We start from the raw sequence: 18,400 nt of genomic DNA, 5'->3' as shown, positions 1-18,400 counted from the left end.
AGAAGAGAGAAGAGGAGAGGATTGTAGATTCTTGAAGTTTGAAGGAGAAATTCAAGAGGTAAGGGTTTGAATACAAATTCTTGTAGAATCTATGATTGGGTAATGTTGTATGTGTTAAAACATGGGATTTCACTTTGGGTATTTTCATAATCCATGAGATTTGCATTGTTTGATGTTGTTTATGCTTGGAATGGGTAGAAATAACATGTAATTCATGATTCTTTACTTGATTCTATGGGTGGGTTTTGATTTATAACATGTCGGATGAAAAGAATGTAAAAACCTAACTTTGGGATTTGGGTGAAATTCATGGATTTGCATCATTAATGAAACTTTGATGAATCTAAGGATACGTATGGGTTATATGTATGTTATGTATGTGAAATTCGTGTGCAAATAATGAACTGAACTGTGAATTGAGTGATGAAATGAAAAAGAGGGAACTGTGCTGAGTTTACACAGAAAATTCACTTCTGCGCTGTGTTCGCGACGCGAACGGAAGGTGGCGGCGCGAACTGAATGAATTCTGGAATGATTTGGTTCTGCCTTGTACTTCGCGGCGCACACATGTGGATGCGGCGCGAACTGAATGCATTTTTGAAATACATTGTTTCTGTCTGTTACTTCGCAGCGCGAACTATATTCAAAAATATTTTCTTGTTTGTTTAAGACTTGACTTGCATACCTATTACTTCTATATGTTCAATATGTGTTATTAATTGATTAAATAACATGTGTGAGGTGTAATTGAATGTATTACGTAATGGAATGCTAAATGATAATTGTGTTGAGATTGGATTGAATTGCATGTTGTGTAATGTTGTGCAAGGTTGGAAAGATGTGATTGTGTAGTTTAAGAGATAGAGAGATCGTCTTAAATGCATGAGTCTTGTTTTGTTGCACACGTACACAAGCATGAGTCTTTGAAAGTGGCAATGTTGGGTAATCTCGCGAAGGTTATTTACTTGTCCCAAACCTAACGAGTATGGGGTTTGAAAGCTTAACGAGTATGGGGCTTTGAGGTGGTTATCTAGTCTAGAGAGAATGACTATCGGCATGACCGAAAATGATAACGGAGGGATCCACATGCATATCGCATAGAGTCACACTTGAGTCGCACGTGTCGGTGTGAAATGTTGTTATGTGTGATTATGTGGTATGAATGTGTGGATGCGAATTTGATTGATATGCATATATGTGGAATGATGAATCATTTTATATGAATTAGAGAATGTGATGAGAATGAGATATATGTGATTAATACATATTTGATGTGAAATGTGAAATATATATGTATGAGTGATATATGTGTATATATGTAAATTGTCAATATATGAGGTTGTGAATTAATTGTGATGATTAATTGTATTGAACATGTTAACTTTATATTGGAGATAAATACATGTTTTGAGAAAAGTGAAGGATTGTGAAATGTATGCTTACTTATGTTGCATTTCTCATTATTATATTTTCTATTTAGAATTTGAATTCTCAACCTTCTGTTTGAATGTTACCCTTGGTTGGTAACGTGCAGGTTCAGAAGAGTAGTTGCTTGATTCGTGACTTAGCCGGAGAGCTCCTGAGTTTTTTATTGGGTTAGGTAGCGAGTCATATGCTCTGATCATGTAACACTTGGGGGGATTGGATTTAGACTTATGCTTATGTTTAGATATTGCTATTTCCTATGTTTTGTTGGATATTCGGATGTATTTGTTTGAGATCTCGGATATGTTGTTTGAGGCTATGTGGCCAAGATTGTGGATTTAAATGTTAATTCAAAATTGGTAGATGAATATAGTATGGGATATATTCATTGAAATTTTAATAGCAATTCAATTGTTTTTCCGCAAGCGTTTATGCATAATGTATAAAAGCATGAGATTTACATTGTGTTACAAATACGATCTTTGCATATTAAGAATGTTGGATGTTTTGTTTTAGGTTTTCATTGTGATTGAAAATAACATGTGACGCCCTTTTCCTTTATGCATGCTTACTCTGTTTGATTGTATGATATATTTGGGGTTAGAAAAGGGGTGTTACATTAGTGGTATCAGAGCATGGTCGACCAGTTGGTCAGAGTCGTTAATGTCTTTAATTCCGTTGTATTAGATTTGTGTATCTGACACGATCGATACTGTTTTGTTTGTTTTGGGTTGTTGGTTGTCGTAGGACGATGGTTGCTGGAAGAAATGATGATGCCATTGCTGATGCATTGAGGATGTTGGCTGGATCTCTTGGCCAAATGCCTCAAGCTAGGAAATTGGAATGGTGATGATGATGAGTGTCGCACGCTCGCGAAAAATGAACAGAGTCGCCACCAATATATTTATCCCATAAGGGAAAGGAATATCAGAAAACCTAACAAAGAAAGGAACAAGGTCTTGCGACCAGAGAATCAAGGTACGGGAGTCGGTTACGCAAGGGGAAGGTATTAGCACCCCTCGCGCCCATCGTACTCGATGGTATCCACCTATGTTTGTTTCTATCTAAAGGGTGTGTCTATGTCTATATGCGAATGAATGCAAAATGTAGGGAAAATAAAGAATTGTACTCGCACGGGCCCTACCCCGCTGCCTATGTATCCTTTTCAGGAATCAGAGTTACCGTAGCTCAGCTCACGATTTTCTGTTTGTTTTTGTGTTTTTTAGTTGGGCGGCGTTAACGCTCACACTCTTGCATAAGGGATCGCCTAGGATGCAATGGAATGGAGATAACAGTGCCCTTAAGAAAGGAGAGAAGAAGAGAGAGTTTGAGTGTTTCGAGGAAATCCCTAAAGCAAGGGAAACTCGAGTTACTCTTTGGTTTGTGTTTTTTAGAATTTGGGAACTTACGCCCGGACGGAACCCTAAAGCAAGGGAGGTCCAAGCACTCGAACATTCCCTAAAGCAAGGGGTGTTCAAGCTTCCATTCCCTTTTTAAGATTTTCACTTTGATTATTAATGTTTTAAGTATTTTCTTTGTATTTTTTATGGGGATTTTATTCAAGTATTTTTAGATGTTTTATGGTTGAAAAGAAAAAGGAATGAGAAAGTGGGGGGACTAGCCTAATTTCTAAGCCTGGTATTATTATTGTAATTCTAATAGAAATGGAAGAGGTTTATCTAAGCATTTCACAATATAAGAAAGTATTCAAAAAAGGAAAGAATTAAAGTCTAAACCAATCATGAGAATGTATATACACACGAACAATTGTACTTTATTCATGTTTGAACTATTTTCGAATTAACAAAGAAAACTATTTATTTTTTATGGTTTATCAACCAAATAAAAGTCAAAGAAATCACCAATTAAAATTCCAATTAAAAGAAAACAATATTCCTAAAAATTCTAATTGGTCAAAAAACTATTTTTGTTATTTTTATTTAAGAAAAAGTATTAATATGCAAAAGGAAAAGATAGAAATTGATTTTATTATTTAGTTTTGTTAACAGCATGGGGTGTAAAAAGCGTTTACTATATGCACAAGCAAAACTGGGCCGGAAATGGGGGTGGCAATAGTAACTGGCGCTCAGGCCCATGGTTGGTAAACTGGTGGTGTATTAGCAACAAGGGGGCGCAAATTCTGAAAAGAGGGCAAGGCCCATGCGCCTTGTGGCCCAACGTTACAAACCAATAACCAATTCTATTTCATTTACTCTTTTGTATCAGCATGCATTATTGTGATATTAGCATATGGTATTTTATTAAAAGAAAATGGAACGTGACATTACTATAGGATCAATTGGTCAAGGTGCTCTTTTAAGTCATAAAAGACAAAAGCAATTGGGATCCAATCACGTGCTAACACATCCAGCTCTAATCATTTGCAAGAAGACAAAATACTATCCTAATAGGAAACTACCAGTACATGCAAGCCACGTGGAAGATGGAAAGAGGAAATAGAACAAAAGAGCGCCGGCGCCGGAGAGACCTCCGGTCGTCTTCTCCGGTGGCTCCCACGGCGGTGCTTCCATGACAACACCCGGAAACTCATCAAACCACCACCGCCTGACTCAGTTTTGCACGTAGAACAAGAATATGACCTTAGTTTCCATTGATTCTTCCCCTATCTTCATGACCGAAGCCACGAATAAAGCCCTAGATCTATGCATCTTCACCAAAACTCAAGCTAAACACATCTATAGGATCAGAAACGTACAAGGAGATCAGATACACGATCTAACCATAATGAATCACACTCAAGAATCAATAACTGAACACAAATGCCTATTGCTAACATGCTGAGAGATCAAGGCTTACCTGAATGGATCTTGAACGAAGAACACGAAAGCTTTATGACTTGAATCCGAGCTCGGATGTGTGCTACTGACTTGAGGAATCTGTGATTGATCCAAGAACTTGATAGCGATGCAATTCACCTCATGAAGCCATTAACGTTGCAGTAGCATTTGCTTGAAGCTCTCAAGGTAACGAAGGAGATGATGCTGATGATGCCATGGGAGAGAACTCAGTGGTGATGGCGATTGTTAGAGGTTTGTTGTGGTTGTTAGAGGTGGTGGAAGGAAGTGGTTACGGTGGTTGCAGTGGTGGAGGAGAGTTAGTTATGGCGGTTATGGTGAGGTTTGTTGTGAAACCGTTATGGAGAAAGAGACGAGAGAGAGAGTGTAGTTAGAGAAAGAATGTAGTGAGAGAGTGAAGAGAAACTAAAAAAATGGAGAATGGAAGTGTGGAGAGAAGAGAGTGATGAGAGGAGGGAGAGTGTGAAAAAATGAGAGAAAGAAGAGTGACACAATTTGAAGAGTGCAGTGTGTATGGATGAATCGTGAATGTGCCAATGTGAGGGTTGCAGCTTTGTTTTTATATGGCAAGTGATTGGTGAATGATGAGGATTTCTTGGATGTGGGGCTTAGAGTGTAGCTTGCAGCATAGTTTTCTCACTTATTGAATGTGGGACTTGCGTTGGTGTGTATGTTTGTAGTGAGGGGCTTTACAACACTTAGGGAACAAGTTTACCACATGGAGCAAAGTTCCTTCATGCCTTTTCCATAACTCAGCAATTTGCATGGCTTTATGTGGAAGTGTGTTGTGAGATTTTATCATAGCAATGCTCATGCAAACTCATGCAACATAGGTCGAGCTACCACTTTTAAAGGCAAATATCTTGTGCCATGCTCCATCAATTGACTCACACTTATGCTCAATGGGAAGAGGGGATGGAATACATGAGATTTGCTGTTTGAAAGATCTTGAATTACCATCTAGAAATGGGATAAAAGTGATCATGAATTCAAGGCATCTTCACTGCGCGCGCACAGTAAGGAACTGGGCTATGCCTATAGTCAGAATATGACTTTGTGATGGTGACACTTTGAGCCCCTCTATCTTGCTCCTCACTTACTCAATTGTTGTGAACTTTGGATCAATGTAAAGAGGGCATGGCAAAGAGTGGTTTAGAATCAAGCTTGTTCAAGATAGTGGCTTGTGGAGGAAGAAAAAGGTATTGACATTTGGCACACCATGTGTTTGCTGAAATGCATGCGTGTGCCTTAAGAATCTGCCTCGGCTGCCTGCAGGATTTGACCAGTGTTGGGGCACTACTTTGAAGGCTTGTATCTCATTCAATATTTGTCCAATTGTACCAATTCTTTCCTCAATGGATAGAGGAGATGGCAAAGAAGAGAATGATACCAAGTTTGCATTCATGGCACTTCTGTAGAGCTCTAAAATTGGCTTGAGATTTGGCATGCCATGTGTTTGTTAAAATGCCAGGTCATGACATGACTTGTGACCTGGATTGTGACTTGAATCAAGTGACTTTTCAGAAACTTCACACCACTTTAACTCTTCATACAAGCTTCAAATGAAAAAGTGTCCAACTACAAAGTTGTTCTCCTCCATGAGAGGAACAACTTTGATGTTGGAATTTTCTTCAAAAAATACCATTTGCCACGTGTAATCTAGTGCTGAAGTGGACTGCTCAGCAAGATTTAAAGCATCAAAAATTTTTCTAAGTGTTGGAAACTTTCTATTTTTGTCAACTTTTTGTCAAACTCTCGATTTTATCCATTCTTCGACTTTTCTTGACTGATTTTCCACCAAAAGTCAATATTTGAATAGTTCTTCCGATTTTGACCCAAAAGTCAACTGTTCCGATTTTTCCGACTATTGGTGAAATTCCCTATTAAACCTCTTCCAATCGAATCCAGTCAAACAAACACCTCCACAAGGTCAGCGCGAGAAGTTTTCCACACATAGGAGCCATTCCCGATTAAATAATGACCAGAAAGTCAACTGATTGACTTTGGTCAAAGAAACCCTGATTTAACGAACTAGATGATTTTGCAAGCTTGCACTCTTCAACCAATGTCCTGATTTGAAGCAGAGAGACACCCCAATCTAGGAGGACTTCAATGAACATAGAGCCACACGATTACACCTCAGTCTTCCTTGTTCTCTGATCAAACTTCTTTGCAATAGAGCTCTTTCTTTGCTAGCCTTTTGAATAGTACCAATGATATGAATGCATGGGTATGGATTGTGACCTAAGTGGTGTATGTACATGAATGCGAAGCTTAAGCCAGTTAGAAGTTAAAAGGGTAGGACAAATTTGGGGTATGACAGCTGCCCCTATTTAATCGTCTTGAGCCTGAAGGTGAGATTGGCGACAGCCCTTCGAACATTCAAGGTTTAAGGAGATTAAATACCACAGACCTGAAATTTGTCCTGAAGAGAAGATGGTGTAAGTGTTATTTTTGTTTTGATATCTGCTGGGGAAAGAGAAATTTATTGTTTTTTGGTGGATATATTTACAGTGAGCCATGGATTTGGATGGTGATAGCTTGTAACGTGGTAACGGTGCCGACACGGGGTTTTCAAAGAGAATGGTTGTATGAAACAGTGACCGAAAGGAAAAAGATCTCGTACGATCTATGACTCAACATCGACTCGACAACAAAAGAGGACCTAAGCATGATCTTCAGGGCTGAAAGAATAAGATCTATTACGATCTATGACTCAACATCGACTCGACATCAGGAAAGGATCTCGTACGATCTTCAGGACTGAAAGAATAAGATCTTTTACGATCTATGACTCAACATCGAAAGAAAATCTCGTGCGATTTTCCACGCTTTTGAAAGGAATAAGATCTCGTAGCGATCTTATGACTCAACATCGAAAGAAAATCTCGTGCGATTTTCCACACTTTGGAAAGGAATAAGATCTCTTAGCGATCTTATGACTCAACATCGAAAGAAAATCTCGTGCGATTTTCCACACTTTGGAAAGGAATAAGATCTCGTAGCGATCTTATGACTCAACATCGAAAGAAAATCTCGTGCGATTTTCCACACTTTGGAAAGGAATAAGATCTCGTGGCGATCTATGACTCAACATCGAAAGAAAATCTCGTGCGATTTTCCACACTTTGGAAAAGAATAAGATCTCGTGGCGATCTTATGACTCAACATCGAAAGAAAATCTCGTGCGATTTTCCACACTTTGGAAAGGAATAAGATCTCGTAGCGATCTTATGACTCAACATCGAAAGAAAATCTCGTGCGATTTTCCACACTTTGGAAAGGAATAAGATCTCGTGGCGATCTATGACTCAACATCGAAAGAAAATCTCGTGCGATTTTCCACACTTTGGAAAGGAATAAGATCTCGTGGCGATCTTATGACTCAACATCGAATCGACATCGAGGGACGGAAGAAGACATTGTGTCCGAAACTCATCAGAGATTGAAGATACCTCGCATCGGCACCGTGGCTTAAAAGTGTTTGTAGTGTGATAGCAAATATCAGGCAAAGTTTGTACAGGTAACAACTTTGAGGGGATGGGTCATTGTTCTGATTGAAGGATGATTTGTATTATCTGGCTTATGCTTTGTATGCATGTTTGACTTTTTCTATGGCGTAATGCTCCGCTTTTGACGGATATGTTACGCTTTTGAGGATGCAAATGCTATATGCAATGGATTCTATATGCAAAGAGTGCCAAATAAAGGCCTTCGGTGGAACCGGAGAGTAGGATCATTGGGGTCCGTTGCCTTGTGATCTTGAACCATCATCGTGAATTGATATTGGAACCCTACAGTACCAAAGATTGTTGGTAATTGCGTTGAGGGTTGGAATATATCCCGGCTGGGGATAAAATGACTTTGCTCGACTTTCCTTACATCCCATGCTGCTTGGGGAATCACGAGTTTTTTGAGAGAATATGGACCTTTTCAGGTGCCCCATGCTTACCAGTACTGATGAATTATACTCTGGAACTTTCACGTGGGATGATGGTGACTTTTGTGACACATCATGAGTCAAGATGATGGCTAGAACCTGCAACCTGCACAGAAAACAACGTTTGGATGCAAATGGTGCCCCTTCGAGCACTTTTATGTTTACGTAACATCATGTTTCGTTTTGATTTTGTGACTATTGCCCCCATGTTCTCAATGCAATGTTTAATAACGAATTAAATCACACCTCGCACGCGTAAAATGAAAAGAAAGAAAGAAAGCTTTTGCATCAAAAGATCATTTTATTGATGGAATGCCTGTGAACAGACTTCTGTACAAGGAAGCAACTCCTAAATGAGGTAGTTGCGAAAAAGAAAATACAAATGCAAAGAGCAAAATGGCAAAGAGAAATGCTCGGATTTCCACTAAAACTGATATTGCTACAGTTCCCATATCCCCGATCCTCTCAATGCTTTGCTTCAGAAGGGTAATGGTTGGATTGATCTGTCCGTTCGGCCAAGGGCGTATAGTGGTCTTTGTGAAGGATATTCAGACTGCAGCCTCTCGCTTTTGATCCCTAACTTTTGCCTGGATCGCCCTTTCGGGTTTTCAATCCAGCGGGATGCCCCTTTTTGCCTAAGACGCCCTTTCGGGTTTTCAACTTAGCGGGTTATTCTTTTTTTTTGTTTTATCCCTAATTTTTGCCCAAACCCTTTTGGTTTGCCGGGATGCCCTTATTTTTGCCTAGGTACGTCGACCTAGCGGGTCTTTTATGCGTAGTATTTTTTGACTGAGTCTGAATTGACTGGAAGCGGAACGTCTTCCCCATCCATCTTTGTCAGGATTAAAGCACCACCTGAAAATGCTTTCTTCACAATGTATGGTCCCTCATAGTTGGGAGTCCATTTGCCCCTTGGATCAGTGTGAATTGGCAAGATCTTCCTTACGACTAGGTCACCTGTGTGGAATTCTCGAGGCCGAATCTTCTTGTCATACGCTTTCTTGATCCTCTTTTGGTACAACTGGCCATGGCAGATAGCAGATAAGCGTTTCTCCTCAATTAGATTGAGATGATCAAGCCTCGTTTGAACCCATTCTGTTTCATCGAGTTTGGCGTCCATCAAGACTCTCAACGAAGGAATTTCCACTTCGACAGGTAGTACGGCCTCCATACCGTAGACAAGAGAGAAGGGAGTTGCCCCAGTTGAAGTACGAACCGAAGTTCTATAGCCATGCAGAGCAAACGGTAACATTTCATGCCAGTCTTTATACGTTCTGACCATCTTCTGGACGATCTTCTTTATATTCTTGTTAGCAGCTTCGACTGCGCCATTCATCTTTGGCCGATAGGGTGATGAATTGTGGTGTTCAATCTTGAACTCTTCACACAACTCTGCCATCATCTTGTTATTAAGATTAGACCCATTGTCAGTGATGATCTTGTTTGGAACCCCATATCGGCATATGATCTCTTTATTGATGAAGCGAGTAACGACTTGCTTGGTTACGTTCTTGTAAGAAGCAGCTTCAACCCATTTGGTGAAGTAGTCGATAGCAACAAGAATAAATCTGTGTCCGTTTGAAGCTTGTGGCTCTATCCGTCCGATCATGTCTATGCCCCACATAGCAAAGGGCCAAGGTGATGTCAGAACATTCAAAGGAGTTGGCGGAACATGGATTCTGTCGGCATACACTTGACATTTGTGACATTTCTTCACATATACGTAACAATCACTTTCAATCGTCATCCAATAATATCCTGCTCGCAAGATCTTTTTGGCCATAGAATGTCCATTGGAATGAGTTCCAAAAGATCCTTCATGAATTTCCCGCATGATCAATTCTGCTTCGTGTCTATCCACGCATCTGAGCAAAACTGAATCATAGTTTCTTTTGTACAGGACGTCTCCTGACAAGAAGAATTTGGATGCTAACCTTCGAAGCGTTCGCTTATCACCAATCGTAGCATCTTCGGGATACTCTTGCTTCTCAACATACCTCTTGATGTCGTAATACCATGGCTTTTCATCATACACATCTTCAGTAGTGAGGCAGTGGGCAGGGAATACATGTGCGGGTTCTTTGTAACGGAGGATCCTTATGTCTGGCACTTCTTTAGGGGAGCTAACTCTGAACATAGCTGCCAAAGTAGCCAAGGCATCTGCCAATTGATTCTCCTCTCGGGGAATGTGATTGAAAGTGATTTCCTCGAAAGCGGGAAGCAACTCCAAGATATAGTCCTTATAAGGAACTAAATTGGGGTGTCGTGTCTCCCAATCACCTCTCACTTGATGTATAACCAAGGCAGAATCCCCATAAACCTCAAGGATCTTGATTCTCATATCAATGGCTGCTTCGAGACCCATTATGCAAGCTTCGTATTCCGCGACATTGTTCGTGCAATCAAAGCATATTCTAGCTGTGAAAGGGATGTGAGTTTGACGAGGAGAAGTCAAAACTGCCCCAATACCATGGCCCATAGCATTTGATGCACCATCGAACGTGAGAGTCCATCGCTCCCCTGGTTCGGGTCCTTCATTATCATCTAGTTTCATGATATCTTCATCAGGAAAGTCAAACTTCATTGACTGATACTCTTCTAATGGCTGATGAGCAAGATGATCTGCAAGGACACTTCCTTTGATGGCCTTCTGTGTGACATACTGGATGTCGTATTCTGATAAAAGCATTTGCCATCGAGCTAGTCTTCCTGTAAGAGCCGGTTTTTCAAAGATGTACTTCATCGGATCCATTTTGGAGATCAATAGAGTGGTATGAGTCAACATATACTGCCTCAGTCGGCGAGCAGCCCATACCAAAGCACAGCAAGTTTTCTCGAGTAGTGAGTAGCGGGATTCACAATCGGTAAACTTTTTGCTCAGGTAATAAATGGCGCACTCTTTTCGACCAGACTCGTCATGTTGGCCCAGCACACACCCCATAGATCCTTCAAGCACAGTTAAGTACATAAGAAGCGGCCTCCCAGGAACCGGAGGCATGAGAATTGGTGGCTCTTGGAGATACTGCTTGATCTTTTCGAAGGCTTCCTGACAATGATCATCCCAACGGATATCTTGATTTTTGCGCAGCAACTTAAAGATGGGTTCACAAGTATCAGTGAGGTGAGAAATGAACCTGGCTATGTAATTCAATCTCCCAAGGAACCCTCGAACTTCTTTTTCATTCTTTGGTGCTGGCATATTCTGTATTGCTCTCACTTTATCAGGGTCAACCTCAATCCCTCGTTGGCTCACAATGAAACCAAGTAATTTACCAGATCGCACTCCAAAAGTGCACTTGTTTGGATTAAGCCTCAACTTGAATTTACGCAACCGAGCAAACAGTTTCTCAAGATATACCAAGTGTTCCTCCTCAGTTTGGGATTTTGCAATCATATCATCGACGTACACCTCAATCTCCTTATGGATCATATCATGGAAAAGGGTCACCATAGCTCGTTGATATGTTGCACCAGCGTTCTTAAGACCAAAAGGCATCACCTTATAACAGTACGTACCCCACGGAGTGGTAAAAGTAGTCTTGGTCATATCTTCAGGAGCCATCTTTATTTGATTATAGCCAGAAAAACCATCCATGAAGGAGAACACCGAATACTGAGCAGTGTTGTCGACTAGCACATCAATATGAGGCAGAGGGAAATCATCCTTCGGACTTGCCCTATTCAAATCTCGGTAGTCAACACACATGCGTACCTTTCCGTCCTTCTTAGGAACAGGTACTATGTTTGCAATCCAAGGAGGATACTCACACACAGATAAGAAACCAGCCTTCAACTGTTTTTCAACTTCTTCCTTGATTTTCAAAGCCATATCAGGTCGTGTTCTTCGTGGTTTTTGCTTTACAGGCGGACATTCTGGTTTGAGAGGAAGCCTATGCATAACTATATCCGTGTCTAAACCAGGCATGTCTTCGTATGACCAGGCGAAGATATCAACATACTCTCGAAGCAGCTCAATCAACCTTCTCTTCACATCACTTTGCAAAGCGGCCCCTATCTTGACTTCTCTCTTTGCTTCTTCTGAACCGAGGTTGATGATTTCTATGACTTCTTGATGTGGCTGAATAGATTTCTCCTCTTGTCTCAAAAGTCTTGCCAATTCCTCAGGGACTTCACAATCTTCCCCACTATCCTCATCAGCTTGGTCAATTGGATTCTCAAGGATATTAAGACGTGGAACTGTAACACTATCATTTTTGGTGGAATTCGAGCCGGATCTGCACGATGGATGTTTTATGCCTTAGAATGCAACACATAAAGAGAAAGGAAAAAGAAAAAGCTTTGCCATTTTTGAAAAAGTTTTTAAAGTAAAAACAAAAATGAAAGAAATGGAACAGTAATTGCATGCGAAAATATGATTTTCATTCAATATTAAACAAATTGAAACAACATGGGGGCCCTTCTTTATACAAGCGGTCAAAATGCTTAGGGCGAAGCATATGACTTATCGAAACAAGAAAATTACATCTCCATAAAAGTGACTTTGGGGATGTCCAAGATAGTCCAATTGTTGAGCTCCTGTCCAGGCGCAGCATGGCAAATGAATCTGGAGAGATCTTCTTCATCATCATCATCCACGGCGAGAACTTGACTTCCAGAACTGGTGCTTGCGCTGACGAACACTTGAGAAATGGGGGGAATCACCTTTTTTCCAGGAATTATGTTGAGCTGAGTAGAAGAGGATGGTTGATACCCAAGGCCATACGTGTCCCGCTTCTCATGAACATCAATCAGCTTGCCCCAGGCACTATGGGGAGTACCAGCTTCTAAGAAGGCCTTAGCATCATTTAGAGACGAGAGGGGTGCTCCGAGTTCCTTCTTATTCTCAACCACGGGGAGTTTATCAACCGACACAATCTCTAAGGCCTGAAAAGGTGTCTCTTGTATCTCCCCTTCCACTTCAACATAACGGTATGACGCCAGATTATTGACTATCAAATCCTCTTCACCAGTGATCACAACAATCTTGTCATTCACAACAAATTTCAAACACTGATGGAGGGTAGATGTCACAGCCCCAGCAGCATGAATCCAAGGACGACCCAAGAGGCAAGTGTATGAAGGACGTATGTCCATAACATAGAAGGCAATATAGAACATGTGAGGACCAATTAAGACAGGCAGATCAATTTCCCCTTCTACGGACCTTCTGGAACCATCAAACGCTCTGACACTCATAGTGCATGGTCTCATCATAATCCCATCCATACTCAGCTTAAACAAAGTAGCCTTGGGCATCACATTAAGAGAAGAACCTGTATCAATCAGAACTCGAGACAACACAGCATCCAGACACTTGACGGAGATATGCAATGCTTTGTTGTGTGCTCTACCCTCAGGTGGAAGTTCATCATCAGAAAAACCCAAACAATTACCAGCAGCAATGTTGGTCACAACCCCTTCAAACTGAGGCACGGTAATGTCTTGAGTCACGTGAGCGGAAGCCAGAACTTTCATCAGAGCATCACGATGAGCTTCAGAATGTACCAAGAGAGACAAGATGGAGATCTTGGCTTGAGTCTGATCAAGTTGGTCAATCACTTTGTAATCACTTTTCTTAATGATCTTCAAGAGTTGCTCGGCATCTTGTGCATTGCGTGTTAGAGGAGGATCAACAGCAACTTGCTTTCCTTTTGCTTGTGTACTAGCCTCTTTATTGGTCTCTTTAGGAAGTGGTGGAGGGGCAGCAAAGATCCGACCACTACGGGTAATGCCACTAGTGCCAGTAATATTAGTGATGCTCGAATTACCCACTGGAGGACAATCATATTTCTTCCCTCGAATATACACGGCATTATAACTCCAAGGGACAGCCTTAGAATCATTCACAGGAGAAGGAACAAGAGACGAGGTTGGAGGAGTCGAAGGAGTACTTGGAACCTGAATAACCAACGGAGTCCTCGGAGCTTGAACTACCAAAGGAGTACTCGGAGCATGAATGACCAAAGAAGTGTCCCGAGTCTTTGACATTTCAGCAGGATAGTAAGGGATCTCTAAAGTGGCCACATCTTCATTAGGAACAACCCTTTCCACCCTAAGGACGCCTTCGTCCATCAGCTTCTGGATTTCCTCTTTCAACCTAGTGCATTCCTCAGGATTAGAAGAACATTGCAAACAGTAGTCATGTAGTTCACACAAAACCTTTTGTTGCATAAGATACTCTCTGACAACTGCTAGCGGTATCCTAACCTCATTAACATCATTTACCAGGATCTGGTCATCACATAACTCAATAGCATTGGTCGTACCAGCATGAGGAGGCATAGGATTATTCTGCACATTAGGACCAGTAGGAGCGAACGAGATAAGCTTGTCGTCAAGGAGATCCTGAACCTTCAATTTGAATGCTCTACACTTTTCAATAGTATGGCCTGGAGCCCCTGAATGAAATTCACATCGAGCATTAGCATCATAACCAGGAGGGAGAGGACTAGGTGGAGGTCCAAGTTCACGGAGTTGTACCAACTGACCAGCAAGCAACTGAGGGAGGAGTTGGGCATATGACATCGGAACCGGATCAATACGCCTATCTTGGAATCTTGTTCTTTGTGGGCCCCTTTGACCTTGAGGCCTAGGGTTCTGTTGACGATTCTGAGGGGCAGCAGCTTGTTGTTGTGGTACGAAAGGCTGTTGGGGTGCCATCCATGGTTGTGGAAGAGCAGCCGCATATGCTTGAGGGACATATGGGCTAGGAACAGCATAAGGCATCGGATAATAAGGAGGTGGAACAGCAGAATATGCAGGAGCTCGGCTTTGGTCAACGGAGGCAGTGCTAGTCTCACCTTCCTTCTTCTTCACAAACCCAGAATACGGCTTCTTACCATTACCACTTGAGTTGCTAGGATTAGTGACACCTTGAATGGTACCAGCTTTGACACAGTTCTCAACCCTCTCACCAATGATGACCACATCCGAAAAGGAAGGAGAAGTATTACTAACCATGTGCTGAAGATACGGCCCCTTCAGAGTTCCCATAAACAAATCAATCAACTCGCGGTCCAAGAGAGGAGGTTGGACACGGGAAGCAAGTTCACGCCACCTCTGGGCGTATTCTTTAAAAGACTCCTCAGATTTCTGTGACATATTTTGCAGCTGTGCGCGGCTGGGAGCCATAGCAGTATTGTAGTGGTATTGCTTCAAGAAGGCATCAACAAGTTCTCCCCAAGTACTAACATTAGTCCTCTCGAGCTTCATATACCACTCTAATGGGGCTCCAGTGAGACTATCCTGGAAGAAATGCATAAGCAGAGGTTCGTTCTCAGCATGAGCGGCCATCTTGCGGCAGTAAGAACGGATGTGAGTCTCTGGGCAGGTAACTCCCTTGTACTTATCAAAATCTGGCACTTTGAACTTCGGGGGAATAACAATCCCAGGTACCAAGCACATAGCAGCAGTGTCGAAACTCGAGGTTTTAGCAACCTCAACGGCCTTAAGGCGTTCTTCGAGAGCTTGGTACATCTTAGCAGTCTCAGTCAACTCAGCAGTAAGATCATGTTCAAGGTCAATAACCTCATGGTGGTCATCCACTACCTTCGGTATCCCCTCAGCAGGAATCTCCTTAGTTTTCACTCCCCCATCAGCAGAATTGGTAGGAGTATCTTTGATCAGCCCAGCAACGCTCTTCCTGAGCTCTTCCTGTCCTTGGACAACAACATGGAGAGTCTCCATAAGTTGGGTCATTCTTTCCCCCATAACATCCATATCCCTACGGAGGGCGGCCTGATTCTGCTCAAACTGATCCATGATTCTCTCGTTGCTCCTGGTGCGGTAGGGATGTAAGAAAGTCAGCTTCGTCGTCAGAAAAGAAATCTGGATTGGAAGGGACCCCAATTAGAATCTGATAAAAACCTGTAAATGCAATATGCTATGAGTGCATGGGTGCATGTGTGCATGTTTTATTATTTTCAAGACTTTTAGCTTTGTCTCAAACCAATAACACAAGATAACGGAGAAGATAGTGAAGTAAAACCAAGATAAGCACAACCAAGATAAACAAACAGGATGAGGAAGCATAATCGATTAATTCCACAACCAAGTTTTTGAAGTACAAAATATTCTGCTCCCATGAGCCAACAAATACAGAAATAAAATCAGGAATCCCATCCAACAAGTCTGGTGGTGATTCTACAACAAAATCAACATTCAAGCAGGATCTCCCATGTCCAAATGGCGAAGAGGGCTATCTCCAATGTGCTTATCACTCCAAATCTTCATTTCTTCAAAGAGCTTCTTGGTCTCAGCACGGGTGGGCCTCTTAATGATCTCTTGAATCAACAGGTCTTTTCTGAAATGCATTGTTTCCATGTTGCGATTCTTCACCTCCCAATACCTAGCTTCCTCTTGAACTTGGACATTATCTTGGTCTTTTTCTCTTATCTGGCCTTTCAGCTTTCTGATCTCTTCATAACACTTCTCTATGGTATTCTGGCGATCCAACAAGAGCTTGTCTGCTTTCTTTCGACGAGTCTTCTCTGAATTGGCATTTTCAGTCTGAATCTGGAGTCTTTTAGTCAAATCTGCCAACTGAGTCTCGTAATGTTCCTTTATCTTCTTCTCTTGGGTTTCAGTAGTTTTAGAATTCACAGTCATTCTTGGCCTCTTCTGAGAAGTACTTCCTCTAGCATACAATTCTTCAAGCTCTATTTCTCTCATTTTCAACTTATGAAGAGCAGAAAGCTTCTCTTGCCTATCAGTATTCATCTTAACTTGCATTGTTTCCATTTGTTCAGTCAATTTTCGATTCTCTTCCACAGTTTGATTATAACAGGGCATGGAGACAATGTCGGGTTGTTTACCAGCAGGGGGGTACAAAGGATCCTTGGGAGGGAAAGGCATCCCTCGAACAGCAACCACAGATTCGACCCATTTAGTATAGTCCTCATAAGTAGCACAATCTCGCTGACCAAAATGTTTCTTATCTCTCCAGCAAATACTCTTCCAGGCTTGCACGGCTTCTGCCATTTGTCCAATGTTCGTGGCCACATGATAGAAAATGTTCTCAGCTATCTCTGCTTGCTCAGGTGGACTAATAAAAGCATATCCGAATGTTCTTCTGGCCAAGACGGGGTTATAGTTGATTCCACCCCTAAGACCCATGAGAGGTACGTTTTTGAACTTTCCGCAACTCATAATAACTTCTCTGTCATCCAAAGCGCTATTGTACCAGACAATATCTTTAGCCCTCAGCCCCATAATCCTTTCAGCCCATTTAGATGTGTGCCTATTATCAACGAATGCCCCACGTTCAGGCAGATGTGACCTAAACCATCGATATAACAACGGAGCACAGAATCTAACCAGACCTCCCTTACCTCCCTTCTGACCATTCTTGTGATGAATGGAGTGATAAACATCCCCCAAGAGTGTGGGAACCGGATTCTGCAAGATGAATATATGAATTGCATTCATGTCAACAAAATTAGGAATGTCTGAGAACATCACGATGCCATATATACTTAGAGCCAAGATAGCCCTAAATGTGTCCCATTCCTTTGCTTCAGCAGCCTCACAACCCCTTTTAACCAGAAACTCCATGCAAAAACCAAAACCTCCTCCCTTCTTGGTGAGATTTGCTTCCACGACCGACTTGCTCAAATAAAGAGCCTTAGCGATTTCAATGGAATCGGGAGCCTTCATAGCGCTATGGTAAGGTACTTCCTTCTTTATAGGGATGCCAAGAAACAAGGAATACTCTTCCAGTGTGGGAACCAAGAGGTAATCGGTGAACGTGAAGCAGCGGAGGGAAGGATTATAGAACTGAAGCAAAGTATGAACTCCCTCTTGCTCGTATTTGGTGAACGGCATCTTGAGAAGGCTCAGAATGTACCCATATTCCTTTCTGAAGTTGGTTGTCTCATCTGGCGTAATCTTCTTTGCTAAGCACCCAACGGAATCCAGATTCGGATTCAAGAAAGAATAAGAGGGGTTGCGTCTAACAGTCTTCGTTGGTGTGGCCATGTGTTGGTCGGAGACAAAGCCAAAAGTTCCTGAAAATAAATGAACATGCATGTTAAATGATATGGTGGAATGCATTTCATTGGGAGAATCCTAAAATCTTTTCGTTATTCCTTTTCTTTTTCTTTTTTCTTTTCTTTTTTTTTTTTTTTTTTTTTAGAAATAGATTTTAGGATTCTCCGCGAATGAAGTGAGGTGGATGCAATAGCATGATGTGTCATGTGTCATGTGTGTGATGTAGTGAGAG

General features: G+C 41.6%; 1 protein-coding gene across 1 annotated transcript; it reads right to left on the bottom strand.

Moving 5' to 3' along the window:
- Positions 1-16,341: 16,341 nt before the first annotated feature.
- On the bottom strand, positions 16,342-17,733 carry LOC131597434 (uncharacterized). Its single transcript, XM_058870134.1, has 2 exons — positions 16,995-17,733; positions 16,342-16,754 (listed from the first exon to the last, which is right to left on the bottom strand). Exons 1-2 carry the CDS (start codon positions 17,731-17,733, stop codon positions 16,342-16,344), a joined length of 1,152 nt encoding a protein of 383 aa, XP_058726117.1.
- Positions 17,734-18,400: the final 667 nt, after the last annotated feature.

Source organism: Vicia villosa, linkage group LG4, assembly GCF_029867415.1.
Source record: "Vicia villosa cultivar HV-30 ecotype Madison, WI linkage group LG4, Vvil1.0, whole genome shotgun sequence".
Lineage (NCBI taxonomy): Eukaryota > Viridiplantae > Streptophyta > Magnoliopsida > Fabales > Fabaceae > Vicia > Vicia villosa.
This window is presented reverse-complemented; position numbering and strand designations above follow the sequence as displayed.

Excerpts from the sequence above, each read along its gene's own strand:
- LOC131597434 (XM_058870134.1), bottom strand. The coding sequence starts at position 17,733 with ATGGAGTTTCTGGTTAAAAGGGGTTGTGAGGCTGCTGAAGCAAAGGAA. Across the intron at positions 16,755-16,994 it reads TCCTTTGTACCCCCCTGCTG|AGAAGAAGATAAAGGAACAT; the intron begins GTAAACAACCCG and ends CTGAAACCCAAG.